Here is a 19233-nt window from a genome sequence, read left to right as displayed (position 1 = left end):
GACGAATCTGGGTATCAAATGGACTACCTAATATATATAATACCAAAAAGAAATCATAGATTGTTGTAGCTCTTTGTATGCTGAGTGTTCAATTCCAAAACTTGCTCCCAAGTTCACAAATTTGATCTTTCTATCTCATAGGAAAGAGAACCTTGTGTTCAGTGGTGAAAAGAATACGAATAAGGGCTTAAAGAATAGAACATGTAAAAACAAATTGTACAACAAATGACAATTGTTTTTTTTTAATGTTACTCTGGATAAGGAAACGTCTTACACTGTTAGAAAATTTATCCTTAAAATAAAAGAAGTTCCTGCAGCAGAGTCTCGAGATCATCTGTAAACTTATTGAATTGCGTAATCTTACAGGAATTTGGTATTTGGTTATGGAATCTTACAAATTTCCTTGAATAAAACACCCTTTTCCCCTTTTTTTAACAGACCTGTTATGTTAAATTGCAGAAAAATTAATGTTTTATGAATTAAACAGAATGATTCTGTTATTGCTTTCTGCAAAATCTTCTGTTTATTTTCTGTAAAATCACGGGTTTTTTAACAGTGTAGTATTATAGAATGTTCGTCACTATCGAGGATTTGATATGATTACAAAAATCTTGATTTGCATAAAATTATTATCTGATGTATATATACCTTGTCGTAACACTATTTCGCGTCCCACTTTTTAGTTCTTCATGAGATTTATTCTATATCAGTACATGTTACTTGATATGGATGAAACATTCCACCTCATGTCAGATATCACTGAAAATTCAATTGAATCTATTTTCCAATCCCTATTCACGGGTTTTAATCAAAGAAGCATTTCTAGAGACGCTTCGAACCTAAACAATAGCCAAGTGGAGATGTCTGTTGCATTATTTCATTTCTTAGTTTAATACAGGTGTAACGGTCACGAGATTACAATTGTCTGCACTTTTATACATCACTATACAACATGTAAGGCAAAGAATAAGCTTTCACTACTTCCCATCTCATCGACTCGATATACAAACGATAATCGCTATCGATTTGCTCACGTTTTGTTCTCGTTTTAAACATGGTCCAGGTCGGGGCATGAGAGAGAATAGAATCGAGAGATGGAAAACAAGACAATAGCTAGCGGTGTTCACCCACAAATTGGCAGATAGATCACAAAAGTCATGTGGCAATTTGGAAAATATGAATATCATTGTTTTGTTTGTAAGGAAGTCCTTTACTTTCTTCCACTTTTCAGTTTGATTGTTGAGAGTTTGTGAGTGATCTCACCTCGGTTGCGCTGAATATTTCATCCTCTTTTGCTTTTGACGTTGGTTGCAGAACCATACGCGAACCACGTTCTTTTTCAAGTCCAGTTTTTCGGCAATGGCGGCTATTTTCTCACTTGACGGTCTAGGTTGGACGGTAAAATATGCTTCCAGAGATCGTTTCTCTGGAGCAGCGATACTCGTTCGCTTTCGTTTTTTGTCTCCGTTGTCAAGGATACCAGGTGAATTTCTGTTTTCCCTCGCAGCAGCCTCTGCTTCATCCAGCCACGCAGCCAGGATAGGTTTAAGAGCAATCATGTTGTTATGGCTGAGTGTAAGACTTTCAAACCTACAGATAGTACTCTGACTGAGGGATCCTACGCCAGGAAGCTTCAGATTTGCCAGAGCTTTACCTACGTCAGCCTGCGTAACGCCAAGCTTTATCCTACGTTGCTTGAACCGCTCAGCAAAGGCTTCCAACTCTCGAGGATCCGTGTCGATATCATGCATACCCATGCCATGTGGCATCATGGTATTCACTGGGTTGAAATGCCCACCTGTACCTGGTAGGGGTGTGAAGGATGATTGGTGTGAAGATACAGCCGCTGCTGCCGCCGCTGCTGCAGCTGCACTCTGGACATCAGATAGACCCGGTCCAGGACCGCCTCCAGGAAGGCTAGCTGCTGCTGAGATGTCAAGGAACTCACCATGATCCATGGTATGATGATGAGGGAGACCGCGGGATACTGGAGATGATGTCGGAGCAAAGTGTGCTGGATGCATCCCACTGTTGACAGGATGGTGATGGGAATAGTTGGTATCATTCTTGATGGTCATATGAGGTTGGCTTGTTTTGACCATGGTGGACATGACATCTACAGCAGCTAGGGCTTCGGCTCTGGCGAGAAATCCACTGTCATCTAACGGACCAAAGATGTTACCCTGAAACAAGAAAACCGAAAAGAAAATAGTCACGGCCATCAAGATTCAAAACACAGCATCGAATGAAATATATCTTTTTGTTCGGAATGTGTTCAACCGACTCTGTGTAAATCACAGAGACAAGAAAAAATGGACATGTTCAAGAAGAAGAAAATTGATTATTATTACATAAGAATAGATTTTCAAGTTGAAAAGTTCATAATACACAATGTATGTGGTTACTCTGAAGCTCAAGGTAATCTACTTGATGTAAACATATAGGATTGTCTCGAAATTATAATCGATATTTTGTTGTTCTTCTGCTTTGCATGCATAAAATAATATACATAATTTGATGATGACAGCTCGGGTCTATTATTATGTCCGGTGATATGACCTGACACTCGGCAAGGAACTTTTCATGTAACATTTTCACTGTTAACATTTTTTTTATTGTCTGATTACTTTTTAAATTTGATTTTCTATTCTGTATGTTATAGCTATACGATTAATGACCTTTCCTTTCGGAAATTCGATTCTAAATTATATCCGTAAAATTTCAATGCATTTTATCCAAACAAAGGTATTTTATATCTTCAACACAAAATATAGTCAATGTCGTGAGAAATTGAAAGGCTCTAGGTTTGAATTTTCATGCAGCTAATGTATTATTTTTGAAACAGGATATTATTCATCGAAATAAACTTTCAAACAGCATGCACGTTATTCAATAATCTGTGTTTCCGTTTGGTTATTAACGCAGAGCTAAACCTGATGACAATTTGAAACCCCAGGTGGCTTAGGCAAGGCGCCATTTTGTAGATGCAGAAGTCAATAATCTGAATAAATGATACTCGATAAACTGGTGTAGGCAGACACTACGGTAGTGAACAACCCATTTGAAATTACCCAATGGAACGATAATAATATCTTACCCAAAACGATCAGAAATAGGATTGAATTTCAAATAAGATAAACCGTCTGCACGAGTACCTCTCTCCTCCCCCATCATAAGGAATATTGTTTCAGATTTTGTAGGAGTTTCGTGACATTACATGTATGCAGACATTGAGATATGTGGAAATGTGAAAAGTGCCGAGAGTGAGTTATGGGTGAATGTGAAGGGAGAGATTTTTTCTTTTAAATCACTAAGAAAGAAAATTGTTTATGTTAATCAATTAAAACATCGCTTTAACATATCAAGAAACATGAAATAAACAAAGAACACTTTAAAAGAAACAAGAAAGATATGGATAAAATAGAGAAAAATAAGAAAAAGGTGATATATAATATTTATAAATATTTTATAAGCATTGGAATTATGTAAGGATAAAAACTGACTATTTCTGTTTTAAAAAAGGACAAATCAGGAGACCGAGCAGCCGAGTGAATAAGAAAATATGAGTATGTAGGGGAAGAGCAAAGAGAAGGAAGCGAATGACTGGGCTATAAGGGACGGTAGATATTTGGTTGTGAATTATTAAGGGAATTCCTAATCAATCATTTATGTAGAGAAATCACAAACACACCAAGCTGTAACGGGTCACATGTTGGTCGGAGGATAGCAAGAGAGAAAGAAGATGAGCAAGACCAGGAACCATATAGGTAACCATGGAAACGTATCCCCGCATAATATGATAATCAATGAAACTCTGAGACGAGTACAAATCGATTGTTTGTTAACTTAGTATTTCTATCATGTAGAGTTCTCGATCAGTTTTCGCAGTGAAACGTCACTAATCAATCTGACACATAGTAATCTCTATTAGAATTGAATGATAATAAATAAGAAAATGGGACAAACTATCAATTAAGGAGCGATTTATATGTAACTATCTTAAAAGTGATTGTTTTTTTAGTTATTTCATGTTATTTCTATGTACATTTCTATAACAGAGTGTACATTTTCTTATTATAATCATTTTTGTCTCACCTGCGAAGCAAAGTGAGACTATAGGCGCCGCTTTTCCGACGGCGGCGGCGACGGCGGCGGCGGCGGCGGCGGCGGCGTCAACATCAAATCTTAACCTGAGGTTAAGTTTTTGAAATGATGTCATAACTTAGAAAGTATATGGACCTAGTTAATAAAACTTGGCCATAAGGTTAATCAAGTATTACTGAACATCCTATTAGAGTTTCATGTCACATGACCAAGGTCAAAGGTCATTTAGGGTCAATGAACTTAGACCATGTTGGAGGAATCAGCATCGAAATCTTAACCAGAGGTTAAGTTTTTGAAATGTCATCATAACTTAGAAAATATATGGACCTAGTTCATGAAACTTGGACATAAGGTTAATCAAGTATCACTGAACATCCTGCATGAGTTTCACGTCACATGACCAAGGTCCAAGGTCATTTAGGGTCAATGAACTTTGGCCGAATTGGGGATATCTGTTGAATTCCCATCATAACTTTGAAAGTTTATAGATCTGATTCATGAAACTTGGACATAATAGTAATCAAGCATCACTGAACATTTTGTGCAAGTTTCAGGTCTCATGATTAAGGTCAAAGGTCATTTAGGGTCAATGAACTTTGGCCGAATCGGGGGTATCTGTTGAATTACCATCATAACTTTGAAAGTTTATTGGTCTAGTTCATTAAACTTGGACATTAGAGTAATCAAGTATCACTGAACATCCTGTGCGCGTTTCAGGTCACATGACCAAGGTCAAAGGTCAATGAACTTTGGCCGAATTGGGTGTATCTGTTGAATTACCATCATAACTTTGAAAGTTTATGGATCTGATTCATGAAACTTGTACATAAGAGTAATCAAGTATCACTGAACATCCTGTTCGAGCTTCAGGTCACATGATCAAGGTCAAAGGTCATGTAAGGTCAATGAACTTTGGCCATGTTGGGTTTTTTGTTGAATAACCATCATATCTCTGTAAGTTTATTGGTCTAGTTCATAAAAAGTGGACATAAGAGTAACCATGTATCATTGAACATCTTGTGCGAGTTAGAGTAGTATTCAAAGTCAGCACTGCTGCTATATTGAACCGCGTGATGCAGGTGAGACGGCCAGAGGCATTCCACTTGTTAGCATTATAGATAACATTGAGAAAAAATTCCACACAAAATGATTAACATACATAATATTATTTTGAGCAAAATATAAATTATACTTGATTTTTTTTCTCATCTTTTAATTGTTGAAACACGTATTAATTGAAATGTGGGACCGCCATTTTATAAACTTGGAGTTTGAAATTGAGGAAAGTGAGAAAAAAAAAACAGACTACCATGCAATGACAAAGACTTATCTTTTATTTCTAAAATAATAGAAATATAACAAAAGAAAAGAGGATAGAGAAAAAATGCAAGTGAGAGTAGTGTTAATAAAAGTGAAAGTGCAAATTATACCTTAACAGTGCATTTTACTTTAGAGCAGTTTTGAATGAATTTTCTAGTATTCCTTATCTCCAGTATTTATTTAACATAAAGAAAGTAGAGGATTATAATAAATGATTATGACTTAAAATAGTGCTTAAATTTAAATTGACGAATTTATAGGATAGCTAGAAAATGATGATATTTACAGAATTTTCAATTAATCATGCAAGTATAATAATTAACATAATTTTCAGTAATTTTCAGCAACATCCGTACAATATAATCATGTTAAATATTTAGAGTAATAATGAGGCATTTGTCGGACTGTAATTTTTTATTTCTTTTGATATAAACTATACCAGAAGTGAGTATGATTATTAGCCGTGTATAAACTCAGTGAGATAAGATTTAGAAAATAAATGGTGAACAAAATATATATTCTGTTTGTGTATTTCCATTTGGAAGTGGAATTAGACACGTTTTTGCAAAATCAATACCCTATTTAATATATGTTACATATAATACAAAACCACTTAACACATTATTGAACATAATTAAATGATACATCTACCCATAAATTAAAATGAAGAGAAAGTGTTTGATAACTTAATGCCCAGTATTCATGACAATAAATAGCTAAAAAAAATAGTAAAAGGTGTATGAAATACATTTTTCGACAACTATTCGCTGGTGTGCAAACCAGGAAGAACTGTGACAATCAGAAGGTGTCATCTCATACGATTAGGTGGCAGCGAAATAAGAAGTAAATATGCCCACCCAGAGAGAGTATTATCTCGAGCAGTGTCGGAATATACACAGACATGAAATGTGATCATTACTTTTCATCTGTTTGCACCTTTCGCAGTTTTATCCTTTTCCCGTGAAATATTCATATAACCCCTTTTTTTTAAACATTTGTGTCGCTTCCGACTACGACAGAGTCACGAATCGACACAAAATGTATTTTTGTCACACAGGTAACATTTTTTGATAATAAACTTCATTCGATCTTCCTCTATAATTTATTATCATGATCAACGTTTTTTGTTGTTTTCACTAGCCTTAACAAACAAATTTTCCCTATATTCTACTTTTCCGGAGTGCACTATATTTGAAAATAACAGTTATAATCCAAATATTATACTAAAAACATTTGACAAAGCATTAATTCACATTTGCCGCATTCTATAAGGTAAATGGGTACCCGCAAAAAAAGCTAAAACGTTTTAGTATTATAGCAGCTATTATGTTAAAGCTAATATATTACTGTGGGATGTCAGATGTGTCATATCTACATTGGTGCGATAAAACATTATATATTATTATTATTATCGTTATTATACATAGAGATGTTATTATACAATACTTATCTTATTAACTATCTCAAACACAAGAAAAACTTTTGGAATGAACTACATAAAAGCAGTGACGTGTACATTATACGTTCTTAAGATTTTTATCATTGACTTTGTTTTATAAGAATCTGAAATGAGATGTATGTATACTTTATTAATTAGTATGATATGTGTTTTACATGAATTAGTGATCAAGTAAAATAATCAAGTTAAGGAAGTTTTACTTTCATGTCTTGAAATAAAAAAAAATATTTTATTCGTTCAACTAGCCACAACTTATATTTTTGTAATTCAAACATTTACTCATGGATGTGTCATCAATATTAAATTTTAGATGTAAATAGCATTTCAAATTCATACGCTTTCCGTCAGCCGAGCTATTTTGTTAATACGGCAGTATTCATTAGTGACAACTTAACATTTAGGTTAACACGCCACCTATATGGGACGTAAATCGATTACGGTCACCTCAAATAAACTCACTTATTAACAATTGATATCCTCAGTCAAACACTGTCATTTCCCGCTCTTTTTACAACGCTCCACTCGGATGAAATTCTCTTTAAACATAACCCTTTCGTTACATGGTGATTCAAATCATGCATAAAATATGGCTAAGAGAAAAGGGAAATATGTGTTCATGACTGGGCTACAATACAAGAGGGAAAATGACTAAAGTGTGTGCATGTTTTAATTCGACACTCATTCATATTTCAGTGAGGTAGGGTGTCACATATCCCATTGCCCAACTATTCAGGACCCAAACCATGGAAATTATCATCTATTATTCACTATGTCAACACAGCCCGAGTCGTGCAGTCTATTAATATTGTATCTGGCATAAGTTGCCTACAACCTACTTTTATCGCTGTACAATGCAGAATGCTCGTCAAAACGCATGTCAAATAATTTCCCGCACAATCCAACAATTACTTTGTGTATAAATATCACAGGTGGAACTTTTGCACGTTTTACTGGTAATTTTCACTCTTAATTTCTCAGATGAAATTGTTCGAAATATTCTTGATCGCTTGACACTTCGATAAGTCTGTCAGTTTATTTCTGAATAGTCCAATATAGAGTCAAGGATCAGTTTACATAAAACGCCTGCTCCATGGACTTGTCACTCAACTACAGGAAATGGAATATTGCTATATTTGATTTACATGCCGTGTTTAATTTTGAATTTCAATTTGAAATTCAAAGTAAACAAAATATTGATTTGATGTGATTATCTCCACATTTCATAAATACATATTTAAAAAAAAATATATAAGAACATAAATTGTATTTTTTGATAAAGAACAATGTATATAAAAAATCGATATTTCAATTTATAAAAAACATTATACTTATTTGCAAAAGAACAAGAAGAGAAACAGTGATAATTTCATTATGTAAATATGGAGATAATCTAAAAAGTCAAAGACTTCTAACATAATCCCTTTCAAAACTCTGGTTCCCTCATTTAAAGAGTAAACATATTTCTTTTCATAACTTAAAAAGTCTCATTCAAGTTTTTGTTATTATTATTGTTATTATTAATATCATTATTTTTATTTTTATCGTCATCACCATCAACATCATCATTATCATCATCATCATATCATAAGCTAATTCATAAAGTTATAGGCCGATAAAAAGGCAGTCAAAAATAATATTCGTAATTAAGAATATATCATGTGTCATATAGTCTTGATTAAAAGAATATATGATAATTCAACCATAAATTAAACTGGTTAATCCCATCTTAGTATTTCATACACTATAATAGCTATTAAGATGTTGATTATACGTGACTTTTACGTACCTAATTTCAAATTATGATGTTTGCCTTTTAACGAGTAATTTGTCATCGAATTTGAAGTATTACAGAGTAGTTGATCATAAAATAAAAAACTTCAATTCTTCACACTAAAAACAAAATCATCATTTGAATATTGAATTATGTATTTCTTTTTTATTAAAATGAAGTTATAATAAACTTGGGAGATTTGTTCGGAAAGAATTTGTAAGTGTATAGTATTACAAATTTCATACATATAATGTGAACACTATCCCTGATAACTTATTCAAATGAAAAAAAAAATAATTGTCATTCATTCAGAATGACATAAGTCGCCGTTTCCAGTATTTTTCTAAAATATATATTCCCAAATCAATAACCCAGGTATAAGCTCTTCAATTAGAGCCAAAAATTAGACGTTTTATACATACATATTATTTACTATGGTATCCACTTCGGTATACAAAGCTACATATTAAGGCCACAAGCATGACAAGGCCCTACATGATGATTTAACATGATATTGATATTGATATATAGATAGAGATTGATATTGATATTGACATATATGCAGATATAGATAAAGGTATACATTATATATAAATGCAGATGAGATATAAAGATATAATAATTATGATATGATATATATGAGAAATATGAGATATATATATATATGACATGAAACGATATGATAATGATATGACATCCCAATTTCCCTTCTTTTATTTAGATATTGGGTGTTCATTTCAAAGGCAGAAGGTCTTATTCCATAAATCTCTGTTTCTTATATAAAGTAATAAAGGTATAAAATTTTCAATGTTCACATGGTTCCAGTGGAAGGAGGTTCCATTTTATTACTCTTTTTTGGGGGGTATAGTAATAAAATTAAAAAAAATAGTTTTATAAACTCAGAACCCGCTTCGGTGTATTCACAAGAAGGTGTAGTTTATCAATCATAAAGGACTATATACTATGCATACTATTTTACCAAAAAAATACGCCAACACCAACGTTATAATACGGTGTAGTGTATATTGGTTTTCTGGTTCACATTATCGATTTAATTAATTTGATCCAGTAGAGCGAGACCTTTCCCCTATGCCGTGTACTTTAAAAAGCAGGTTGATTCATCAAATTTTAATATCCATATATTATTCACTTAACATAATTGATAAAAATTGTCTGCTAAAAGCAATCTCCTTCACCGTGATACGTACATGATTTCAATGACACTAATCACGTATATTTTATTTTAGTTACAGGAGCATTCACATCCATTATCTGAAACAAATCCATTTCCCCGCAGAATTAAGTTAAATATCAATTCATCATTAATTCAAGAGATTTCATCTTTAAGAATAGAATTAAAAATAACACAAGACAAGGGCAGGAGAAATGTAGGCCTATCAAAATCAAAATTTTAAAAGACCTTCTACGCCTAAAGTCTGATTATGATTATGGGTTGTGATTTTCAGTATTTCCAGTTTTTATTTGAATTTCTTGTAAGATATTTTAACCATATTCTGATGACTCTTATCCCTATAATACGCTTCAAAAAGAATAAAAGAAGAATATTGTGTAAGTTCATGACTCCCAAAAAGTATTTATCTCACTGTCTCAGACAGATATAAGATGAATAAAATTATCTACATTAATATCTATTTTGATGGTTTTTATAATTGATAGTAAAAATATGAGTGCTTTTAATTATTCTAATGTCACTTATGCTGATTAAAGTGTCTCGGGAAGAAAATTTAAATCAAAATAAACTGAAATAATCTGCTTGATCGAGTAGCTCATTAAAAATGCATCGCTCTCCCAAACACACCACAAACACTGATTTGATGCGAGGAGAACAATACCCAGACTGCGTCAAAATAATTTAATATTCTGATCGAATAGAAATGTCTCTAAAATTTTACTAATAATGATTTTATACATGGAAGGATTACTTCTCTTCAAGATTGATGTGCCTAACTTGATCGATTAAAATTTTTCAAAAATAATCTTTGTAAACCTTCAGTTTGGTGAAATACATATAAATACTTCAATAGTAAAATTCATGATACATTTTTTTTTCGAAATATACAAATGAATTAATATACCTTTATCATGTATGCAAGAAACGTACAACCACTGTTATGCAATACTTAAAACATAATTAGTTGAATCCATCTTAAGCATAAAATATGTGATGACATTCGAAGACATCAATGGGAAAGGAAGAGAAGAAGATGAAATAGAGAGGGTTTAATGAGTTCTGAAAAGATGCCTTACCGGTCCGTTCATACAGTGTCTTCTAGTCATCTCAAGTCCGCGATCATGATGACGATGAAGCGGTGAATACTTGGGTCCTCCCGGACCTAACGGGGGAGGATGCATACCAACATGCTCTTTCATATTCATCATTGGATAACGCTCCGGGTTTCCCCCTCCCGAGTAGCGGTATGACGATATTAACTCCAGCGTAGGTTCGGCTGACTACGATGGCTCTGCTCAAACCCTTCTCAAAGACCAAGATTCAAAGCTCCTTGACCTTCAAACTCAAACCACAATGGCGTCTTCTCTCTGCTAGTGAGATGATTCTAGCTGGTGTATTTCCAGAATCAGCTGTACGCTGGGAACAACAGTTATATAGATCGAGTTTGAGAGAAAGAAACGCACCGTTGTAAGGATGGCACATTAGCAAGTTCTTTTCTTCGCAAAAGGTTCGGAATCGATTTTTTGCAGTTTCTTCTTTTGAAGAGAAAGAAGAATGAAAGAGTGTGGTAGAGTCTTGTGTTCAAACACCTTGTCGGCGGTACAGGGCCAGGGCTGTATTGGGGATGTCTTCGATTTCTTGTGGTGAGGAAGGGCGATTTTGACCCAATGTCCTACCTGTAAAGGTTAATGTCCAGCAATAAATGAGAGATAAACAGCCGAGTTTCAATTCTGGAAGCGAGAACTCAAATATGAGTATCTTCTTCTCTGATCTGGGCGAATAATGTCGGCCATGGACTCGGCGAAAGTCTGACGGAAAATGAGAGGCGAAACGAAAGAGAGTGGATCTTATAGTTTGAGATCAAACTGGGAGTGTAGGTCAGCTTTGATGTAAAGCGACAACATCCATACGATGCCGAGCTAGCAAGCCAAACTTCTCATCCTACTTCTCTTATTGTTTGAGTTTTAATGGTGTACCAGTCATGTCAGGCTATTTACCCTTCTTCTCTGTGGTTTTGTTGACAGCTTAGCAAGTGAACAGGGCTATCATCTCACCCCCTCACTCTCTCTTAACTCCAACTTGTTGTCCGGAAACCATTACCCTACGAACATCACCTGCCGTAGTAATGCCCCATTGAAAGTGATAGCTGAGGACGCTCAATCGCTATCAGGCTGTCGGATTGGCCAGTCGGCGCCATAGCCGTACGCCAATGCTGCGCTTCGCTTTCCACTATAACTTGCACTCACACACATCTCTGCGCTGCCCAATGAAAGCACTCCATCAGATCTTACAATCATTACGCATGCGCTCTCTTATCTCTTTACACTGCTTTTTCTGAACTATGTATATTTTTCTAAGAATAATATTGACCTAAAGTAGTTCGTTTTTTTTTTTTTGAAAGAGATATGTTTTGCCTCAGAATCCACTTTACCGAAACTGAAGCAATGATGACAAAATTAGATTATCAAATGTAGATTAAGAACTACTATATCGTTGATTGCACGATCATAAGAGTTTAACTGTGGTGGTATAAAATATTGAAAAAATTTAGGTGAGTTTTCCAGTATGCTGAGAACAATAAATGTTCAATATTATGATTTCTTCTTGTCTCGCCATTTTACAGTAATTTATTGTTATGGATGTAATGGTTAAATCATTTGGAGTGTATCAAAAAACAAACGAGGATGATTCGAATTATTGTTCGAATTCTCCGTTGATTTGTTTTCTTTATCTATTATTATCCTCCTCTATGCCCTTTTTTGTTAGAATCTCTCTCTCTCTTCCTTTATGTTTCTTGTTTGTCATTCACTTTCGTATTGGCAAATACAAGAAAAGAGAGTGATAAACAAAATGGGTATGAGGAAAAAAGAGAGGGATTTTAAAAATGTAGATGTGGGAAATGAACACAATTATTGGTGCTGTCTCGAAATGTATATCGAAACTGTAATGAAATAAAGGGTATAAAATAGGCCTAATCTGCTAATATAGGCTATATCCCCAAAAATAAAATCACGGTTTTTAACAAGGCACGTGAACACAACAAAAACCCTGCAGCCCATCGTATCACCACCAACGACATTGTGACCACCATCATCAGTTACCATCACTTCTTCCATCATTATTAGTAATCGTAGGGAAGGGGCAACCTGGGAAGGGCAAGCTCCTTTTATTTTTCACATAGTGAACAACTGAAGAAAAAATCCGTAGGATTGAAGAGAATAAGAGATTATCAAGAAAGCTGGGTCGAAATACAATCAAAGGAAAATACTTAATCAAATATCCTTAAAAATCTAATGAGAGTACGTGAAATATAAAAAAGGGTAAACAGGAACAGAGTTGAGCTTCAATTGATTTGGTTATATAGGTAAATAGAATAAGACGTATTACGATACACACGAGTGGGGGACAAATCCGTCTACAAGAAAATCTTGGGACGGTGCAATACAATGTGTGTGTATTTGAGTTTTGTCAGACGTGTATCAATCAGATATGATTATTTACGTCTGGGACCGACCTTTAACGTCACCATCCGAAAGACGTGACCAGGGCTCGAACCTCTGCATCAAAATCAAAATCAAATCAAAATTTGTAACTTCCCCACAGCTTGGATTACAGGCGCACGCCACAACGCCCAGTGTAGAAATAATTTGCAATACAATGGGACATTACGAGACACTTTTATATACAGGTGCAACATTGAACCCCTATGGTATGAAAGGTGCAAAGGTACACCTGTAGTAGACATACTGACAGTGATGTGACATCGGGAAAGGTTGAACGTATTTCTCTTCATACGCATAATCTCAGTATCGAGTTGCATTTGCTTAATACTCTCATAACAAAAGCTGGTCAATGAATACCGTCGTGGTCACTCAAAATGAAGTGCATTATCGCTCGATATCGAGTGGAAGTCCATTCACTCGTACGAACTCAGACCACTGTTTCATCCGCGAAACCGACCATAGACCGATCAAAGCTTTTGATATATTGGATTATATCCCATGGCATTTCCATCGGTTTTACTGTATAGCATTAAACTGATAGTGTATACAGAATTTTAGTGTGTTGGTTGATATGCTTAACTTTCCTCCTTAGGAAAATATATTATGATGGATCATTTTTCAAAATGACAATATGACAAACGAAATAATTTGTAGAAAGATTTCCGCAAAAAATTTAAAAAAGTTATTATCATATACAAATTAATGGAGACATGGTTATCATAGGACTAATCAGAGGCAAGGTGACGATTTGAATGAATCTCTATAGCCGAGAATTTATTTCACCATGTAACGAGAATTATCATGCATTGAATCTTTAGTTGACTTACAAAAATAGACGACCGCAAATTCATGATGTATTCAAGGACACCGAGTGGCTTATATTCATCGTCATCATCATAAACACTATTTACATTAAAATAATGTATATGAATGACAACATGACCTTAATCTTGTTTGGAAAAGTAGTTGCCATTGTGTTCCGTTGCGTCGCAGAGTTTGAGCCAACAGAGGTGGTAAATTGCGTTTGCAAATTTGGAATAAATTGAGAAAAATATGAGTGAAAATTTCTTTATCATGGAATCAGAAGACTACAGTAATAGGTACCACGAATTTCATCGCTGTGTTTTCTCTGTGGAAAATGATTACATTCAATCATTCGAATTTCTTGAATAACCTTGAAAAAGAGTAAAAAATACAGCGGCGTCTAAAGTGGATAAGCGGTCCCGAGCGAGATTCTTTCTCCAATCCAATGCTAATCCGTTCTGCATTATACCAGACTTCGTACAAAAATGATATTTCATTAGGTAATTTATTTGTATTTTACTGGATATACATGAACTTTCGGTCTTTCCCATAGGAACTGACCTCCATTCTAGAGACTGTCATTATTTTATCTTGTTGGTATTTCTCTCTTCCGAACGATTCGTACTTCTCCCTCTATTACCCTTTCTCTTTATCTAAGTAACCCCCTCCCCCTTACCCACCCCGTCCCCTATATTCTCTATCTCCCGATCACATCTCTGCTTGTCTTTGTCACTCTCTCCTATTTCTCTTAATGCTACCTCACTTTAACCCCCCCCCCCCCGTCTCTCTCTGTATCTCTTTACTTTTTCTTTCCCACCCTACCTTTCTGCCAATCCTATTCTATTTTCTAAGTGTCTCCCATTCTCCAATATTTCTCTCAATGCATCTTCCTATAGCAAGAAGTTGGTACGACATTGCTCTTGAAAATGAACACACACAATATTCTTTCCGTAACAAAACAGATCAAATTCATTGGTTCTCAAGATGTGCATTTTCGAATACTCAAAATGCTATCTGTAAGTGCATGACACCAACTATTTCTCGTGCAACTTAAGATATGATTCACTGACAATGAATGACACAATCAACCTGAATAACTGTTAAAATAACAAAGTTATTTAAAAAATGAACATTTCCATTCCATATGATGATAAGAACCTGTACAAGAGGCATTGATTACCATTAATATCATAATGGCACATATTCGTGAAGAATGGCGCCGGTTGACCATAAAAGCATTGGTCAATGTCCCCCAAAGACAAAGAGACACAACCATGACGGCCCTACCAATGGCATTAGACAGGGCGAACTTGCGTCTCTGTCAGATCTATGATTTGGATCTAATTTTTAACAATGTGTAATGGAGTAACAGACGTTGAATCGTCTGTTCTATATGCGTACATCAAATTGTCCGCATCTTTTCTTCCTAACACGTACCTGGTGAACGTCTTATAGTAAATGTAACAATGCTCAATTTTAGATATGTACCGATCACTATACTGATAGAGTGCTATCATTATGATACCAGAATGCTACCAGACCACTCTTATTTTACTAATGGCGGGAAACGTGATAAACTGAATAGCGAAGCATCCCTGCCAACGCCCTCCCCCGAAATACGGTCTTCTTGCCGAGCGTTGTTCAGTTAAAAGTGGAACGCTTAATTTTTTGTTTGTTTTTATGTAGTTTTATACAAATATCAATCATGTAGATCAATGTTCTTTCTTGAATTTCTTCGACAGATTGTGTACTATATAGACATCAGCCCCACTTCTACATCCATTTGATAATACCCCAGTAAGGTCTTGCCATGCAATCCCATCGTGGTATTTAAATGTATTTTGCCATTGAAGTATTTTACAAAAGTTGATACTGTATTTAGATTGATTTAAACAGGTCATTTATCTTAAAAGGCTTTTATCATAAATTATCAAACAGCATTTGATCACTTCCAGAAAGATAGATGTGCAAGCACTACTATTGATTTAAAGGCTACAGACTGGGATTGGGAATATAAATCAGGTGAAATGAAATGTCTCAAGAAATTATTAAATAATATTCAAAAGAGTAAATAAACAATCTGTGGAAAATGAATAGTCTTTAAATTACCATCAATAATCATTCTTTATAAAAAAAAAAATATTTGCTTACATTCTCAGGTGATATATATCATTAAATTTCAAACTTGATATGATAAGACATTTAAAAGAATAAAATGTGAAAAGAGGGAATATATCTGATATAGCAACTGATCATTTCAATTAATGTACAAATTCGTCGTCTTTCATGTTGAACAGGAGGTTAGAATTCAATTAAGTCGCATTTTCGCCCCTCTCCACTCAACCATCACAGTCCGCATATTGCATTTCAAAGAAGGGAACGAGAAGCAAGTATTATTAGACATTTATGGTGGGCCTATCAGCGTCAATTTAATCAATTTGTTTAATCAAATAAGTGCTTGGTTTCTGCTGTCACCCGTTTCACCCCGTTTTCACTGTCAATTTTTCTCCACCATGCATGCGTGAGGTCGTTTACAATATCTACTTGTAGCATCTCACTGCGTCACTCCTTTCTCAACCCAACCTCTCTATCTTCTCCCTCTCTCTCTCACCCCTCTCTCTCCCTCTACCAAATAAGATGGAACATTCGGTGAAAGTATAATAAACTGTTAATCATCAAATTAATTTGTAATTAAAGTTGTTATAGGCCTATAGATATAATCATTTTAGATAAAAACAAAACATATATCTGTTTCTTATACGTGCCTTTCTCTTTCTTTTTTCTGCTTGACCCTCTATATATCTTTCTTCTTTTCCTTGCTTTTTTCTGAGATGTCGCAAAATAATTGTTCTGATTTTTTTAAGGAATTTATTTATATAAGGAAATTAATTTATTGTTTATCGTTCAGTGTGCACTTTCCATTCCCCTATAGCCGTCTATCTCTCTATCTAGACAATTTAAACCATCTAAACGAAAAGTATCGATTCCTGCCCTAACTCCTGCTCTCTATTTGTCATCATCATTGTCTTCTTCTTCTTTGGTTTCTTCTTTTTCATCATCGTCTTCTTCTTCGTTGTCTTCTTCTTTCATAACCTTCTTTCTTTAATTTTCCTTCTTCTTCTTTTTCTTCTTCTTCTTCTTCATCTTCTTCATTTTCTTCTATTTCTTCATCACCTTCCTATCGCCTTTTACTCTTTTTAAAACAATTTCTAGCCACTTTCTCTCTTTCTGTACCCCCCCCCCTCCCCCTCCTTTTATTCTCTGCCCATCTCTCTCTCTGCCCTGACTTTCTTCCCGTCTCAATACGGTACTGACATGATACTCGTATAAACGTGTGTCAGTCACTTCCCACTTAAACCTAGTGTGAAATATAAGAAATATGATATTTGACAAAACACATATATGTTTCTCCTTTTCACCGCCTCGCCAGGCGCAGATAGAAAGGAAGGTGAATTGCAAGTGAGTGGATATCGACCGGGGAGAATGGCGTGTTGACAAGGACGTCGTTCGCGTGGCGTCCAAAGAAAAGGGGGTCGAAAGAGAGGAAATATAGAAAGGAAATATTACCGATGTTAAATACACCAGCTGAGCAGGGAGGCGATGATGTTTGATAGCTGGTGTTTAGACTGTGTTGACGGAATGAAGAAGAAATTAACTGAATGACATATGAGGGAAATGGAAAAGAGAAGGAAGATGTATTCTGCAAAAATTATTAGAACACTTTTAAAAGCAACTGTTCCATACTATGAGGTCATATTAAGATGCTCAAACATGTTTACCATGCAATTCTTTGAAAATTCTTATCAACCCATCTTTTTGGTTGTTTGTTAGTTTTATTTCCGTATATAAAATTACAAATACTAAATACATATAATACTTGTAAAATAGATATATAACATGAAATGGTAAAGGCCACAGTTAAAAATACAGTAAGAATAAAAAAGTAAAACATACGACTAGCAGTCCATATTCAGCTTCAATAATATGCAATAATGTATTGCTACTGGTCTTCAATGGAGCCAGACTACTATAATAATGGCTATGATTACCATAATAATAAGTAAACCATAAAAAAAATACAAATTACCTGTAAAAAAATCTTATAGCCAACACCCCCACCCCATGGTACAAATCAGTGACTTCATTTCAATTGGCACAGATATATTTCAAAAAGGTACTCTTAAAAGAATCGAAAATGGTGACATTACGCACGTCAAAAGGGATTCTGTTGAATTCAGAGGCAGCTCTGTTGGAGAAAGATCTTTTAGAACTATTGGTTCTAGGTCTGGGCAAACATAATGTTCATATCATATTCTCATTTCAAAGAGGGCAAGGAGTAGCTTTATATGTGAAACATATTTTTCATATATTCAGTTGTACTGAGTATAATGTCTTTTTTGAATAGTGTCCCAACCAAGATTAGAGTGAATTTGAGAGGTAGAAGTGTGTGAATTTTAAAGATCTTTCAATGTGCTATTTACCTTTTTGTTGGTTAAGCAATTAGTGGGTCATACATTGGACTTCGTTGATCAATTTATATCATATGTTAAATCAAGTCTTGTCACCATTTCCATATACCGTGTATACTTCGGATTTTTTTTTTAAAGATTGATTAGTTGGTTTCAACGTAAGCGATTGATTCAAAATTCGTTAAAGGTGCATTCACAGCTGAAATTATTATCATGTTTATGTTGTCTAATTCGTATCAATGTATCGTAATGAAATTAGGTATAGGGTTTACAATTCCGAAATTACTTCAAACTAAATGAAATCATCAACATTACATCGACACACTGCCACTACCTCTACTACCACCACCAACACCACCACCACCATCATCATCACATCATCATCATCATCATCAATCATCATCATCATCATCATCATCACATCATCATCATCACGTCATCATCATCATCATCATCAACATCATTATTATGTTGCAAGAAAATATTTGCCATCAATCGCAAATATTCTCTTTCAATTTTACAACAGATAGATCAACGTATTTATAGCAAATCAGATTTAACTTCATCATCATCATCATCCGATTATCTTCATCAACATCACCATCATCAAC

At 34.6% G+C, this 19233-nt stretch overlaps 1 protein-coding gene across 1 annotated transcript; it reads right to left on the bottom strand.

Annotated features, from left to right (window-relative positions):
* Nucleotides 1-540: 540 nt before the first annotated feature.
* On the bottom strand, nt 541-12079 carry LOC121408306 (brain-specific homeobox/POU domain protein 3-like). Its single transcript, XM_041599725.1, has 2 exons — nt 10923-12079; nt 541-2183 (listed from the first exon to the last, which is right to left on the bottom strand). Exons 1-2 carry the CDS (start codon nt 11052-11054, stop codon nt 1260-1262), a joined length of 1056 nt encoding a protein of 351 aa, XP_041455659.1. The 5' UTR covers nt 11055-12079; the 3' UTR covers nt 541-1259.
* Between the last annotated feature and the right edge of the window lie 7154 nt (nt 12080-19233).

Source organism: Lytechinus variegatus, chromosome 1 (assembly GCF_018143015.1).
Source record: "Lytechinus variegatus isolate NC3 chromosome 1, Lvar_3.0, whole genome shotgun sequence".
Classification (NCBI taxonomy): Eukaryota; Metazoa; Echinodermata; class Echinoidea; order Temnopleuroida; family Toxopneustidae; genus Lytechinus; species Lytechinus variegatus.
The sequence above is the reverse complement of the archived record's forward strand: the minus strand, read 5'-3'. Positions and strand labels throughout refer to the sequence as shown.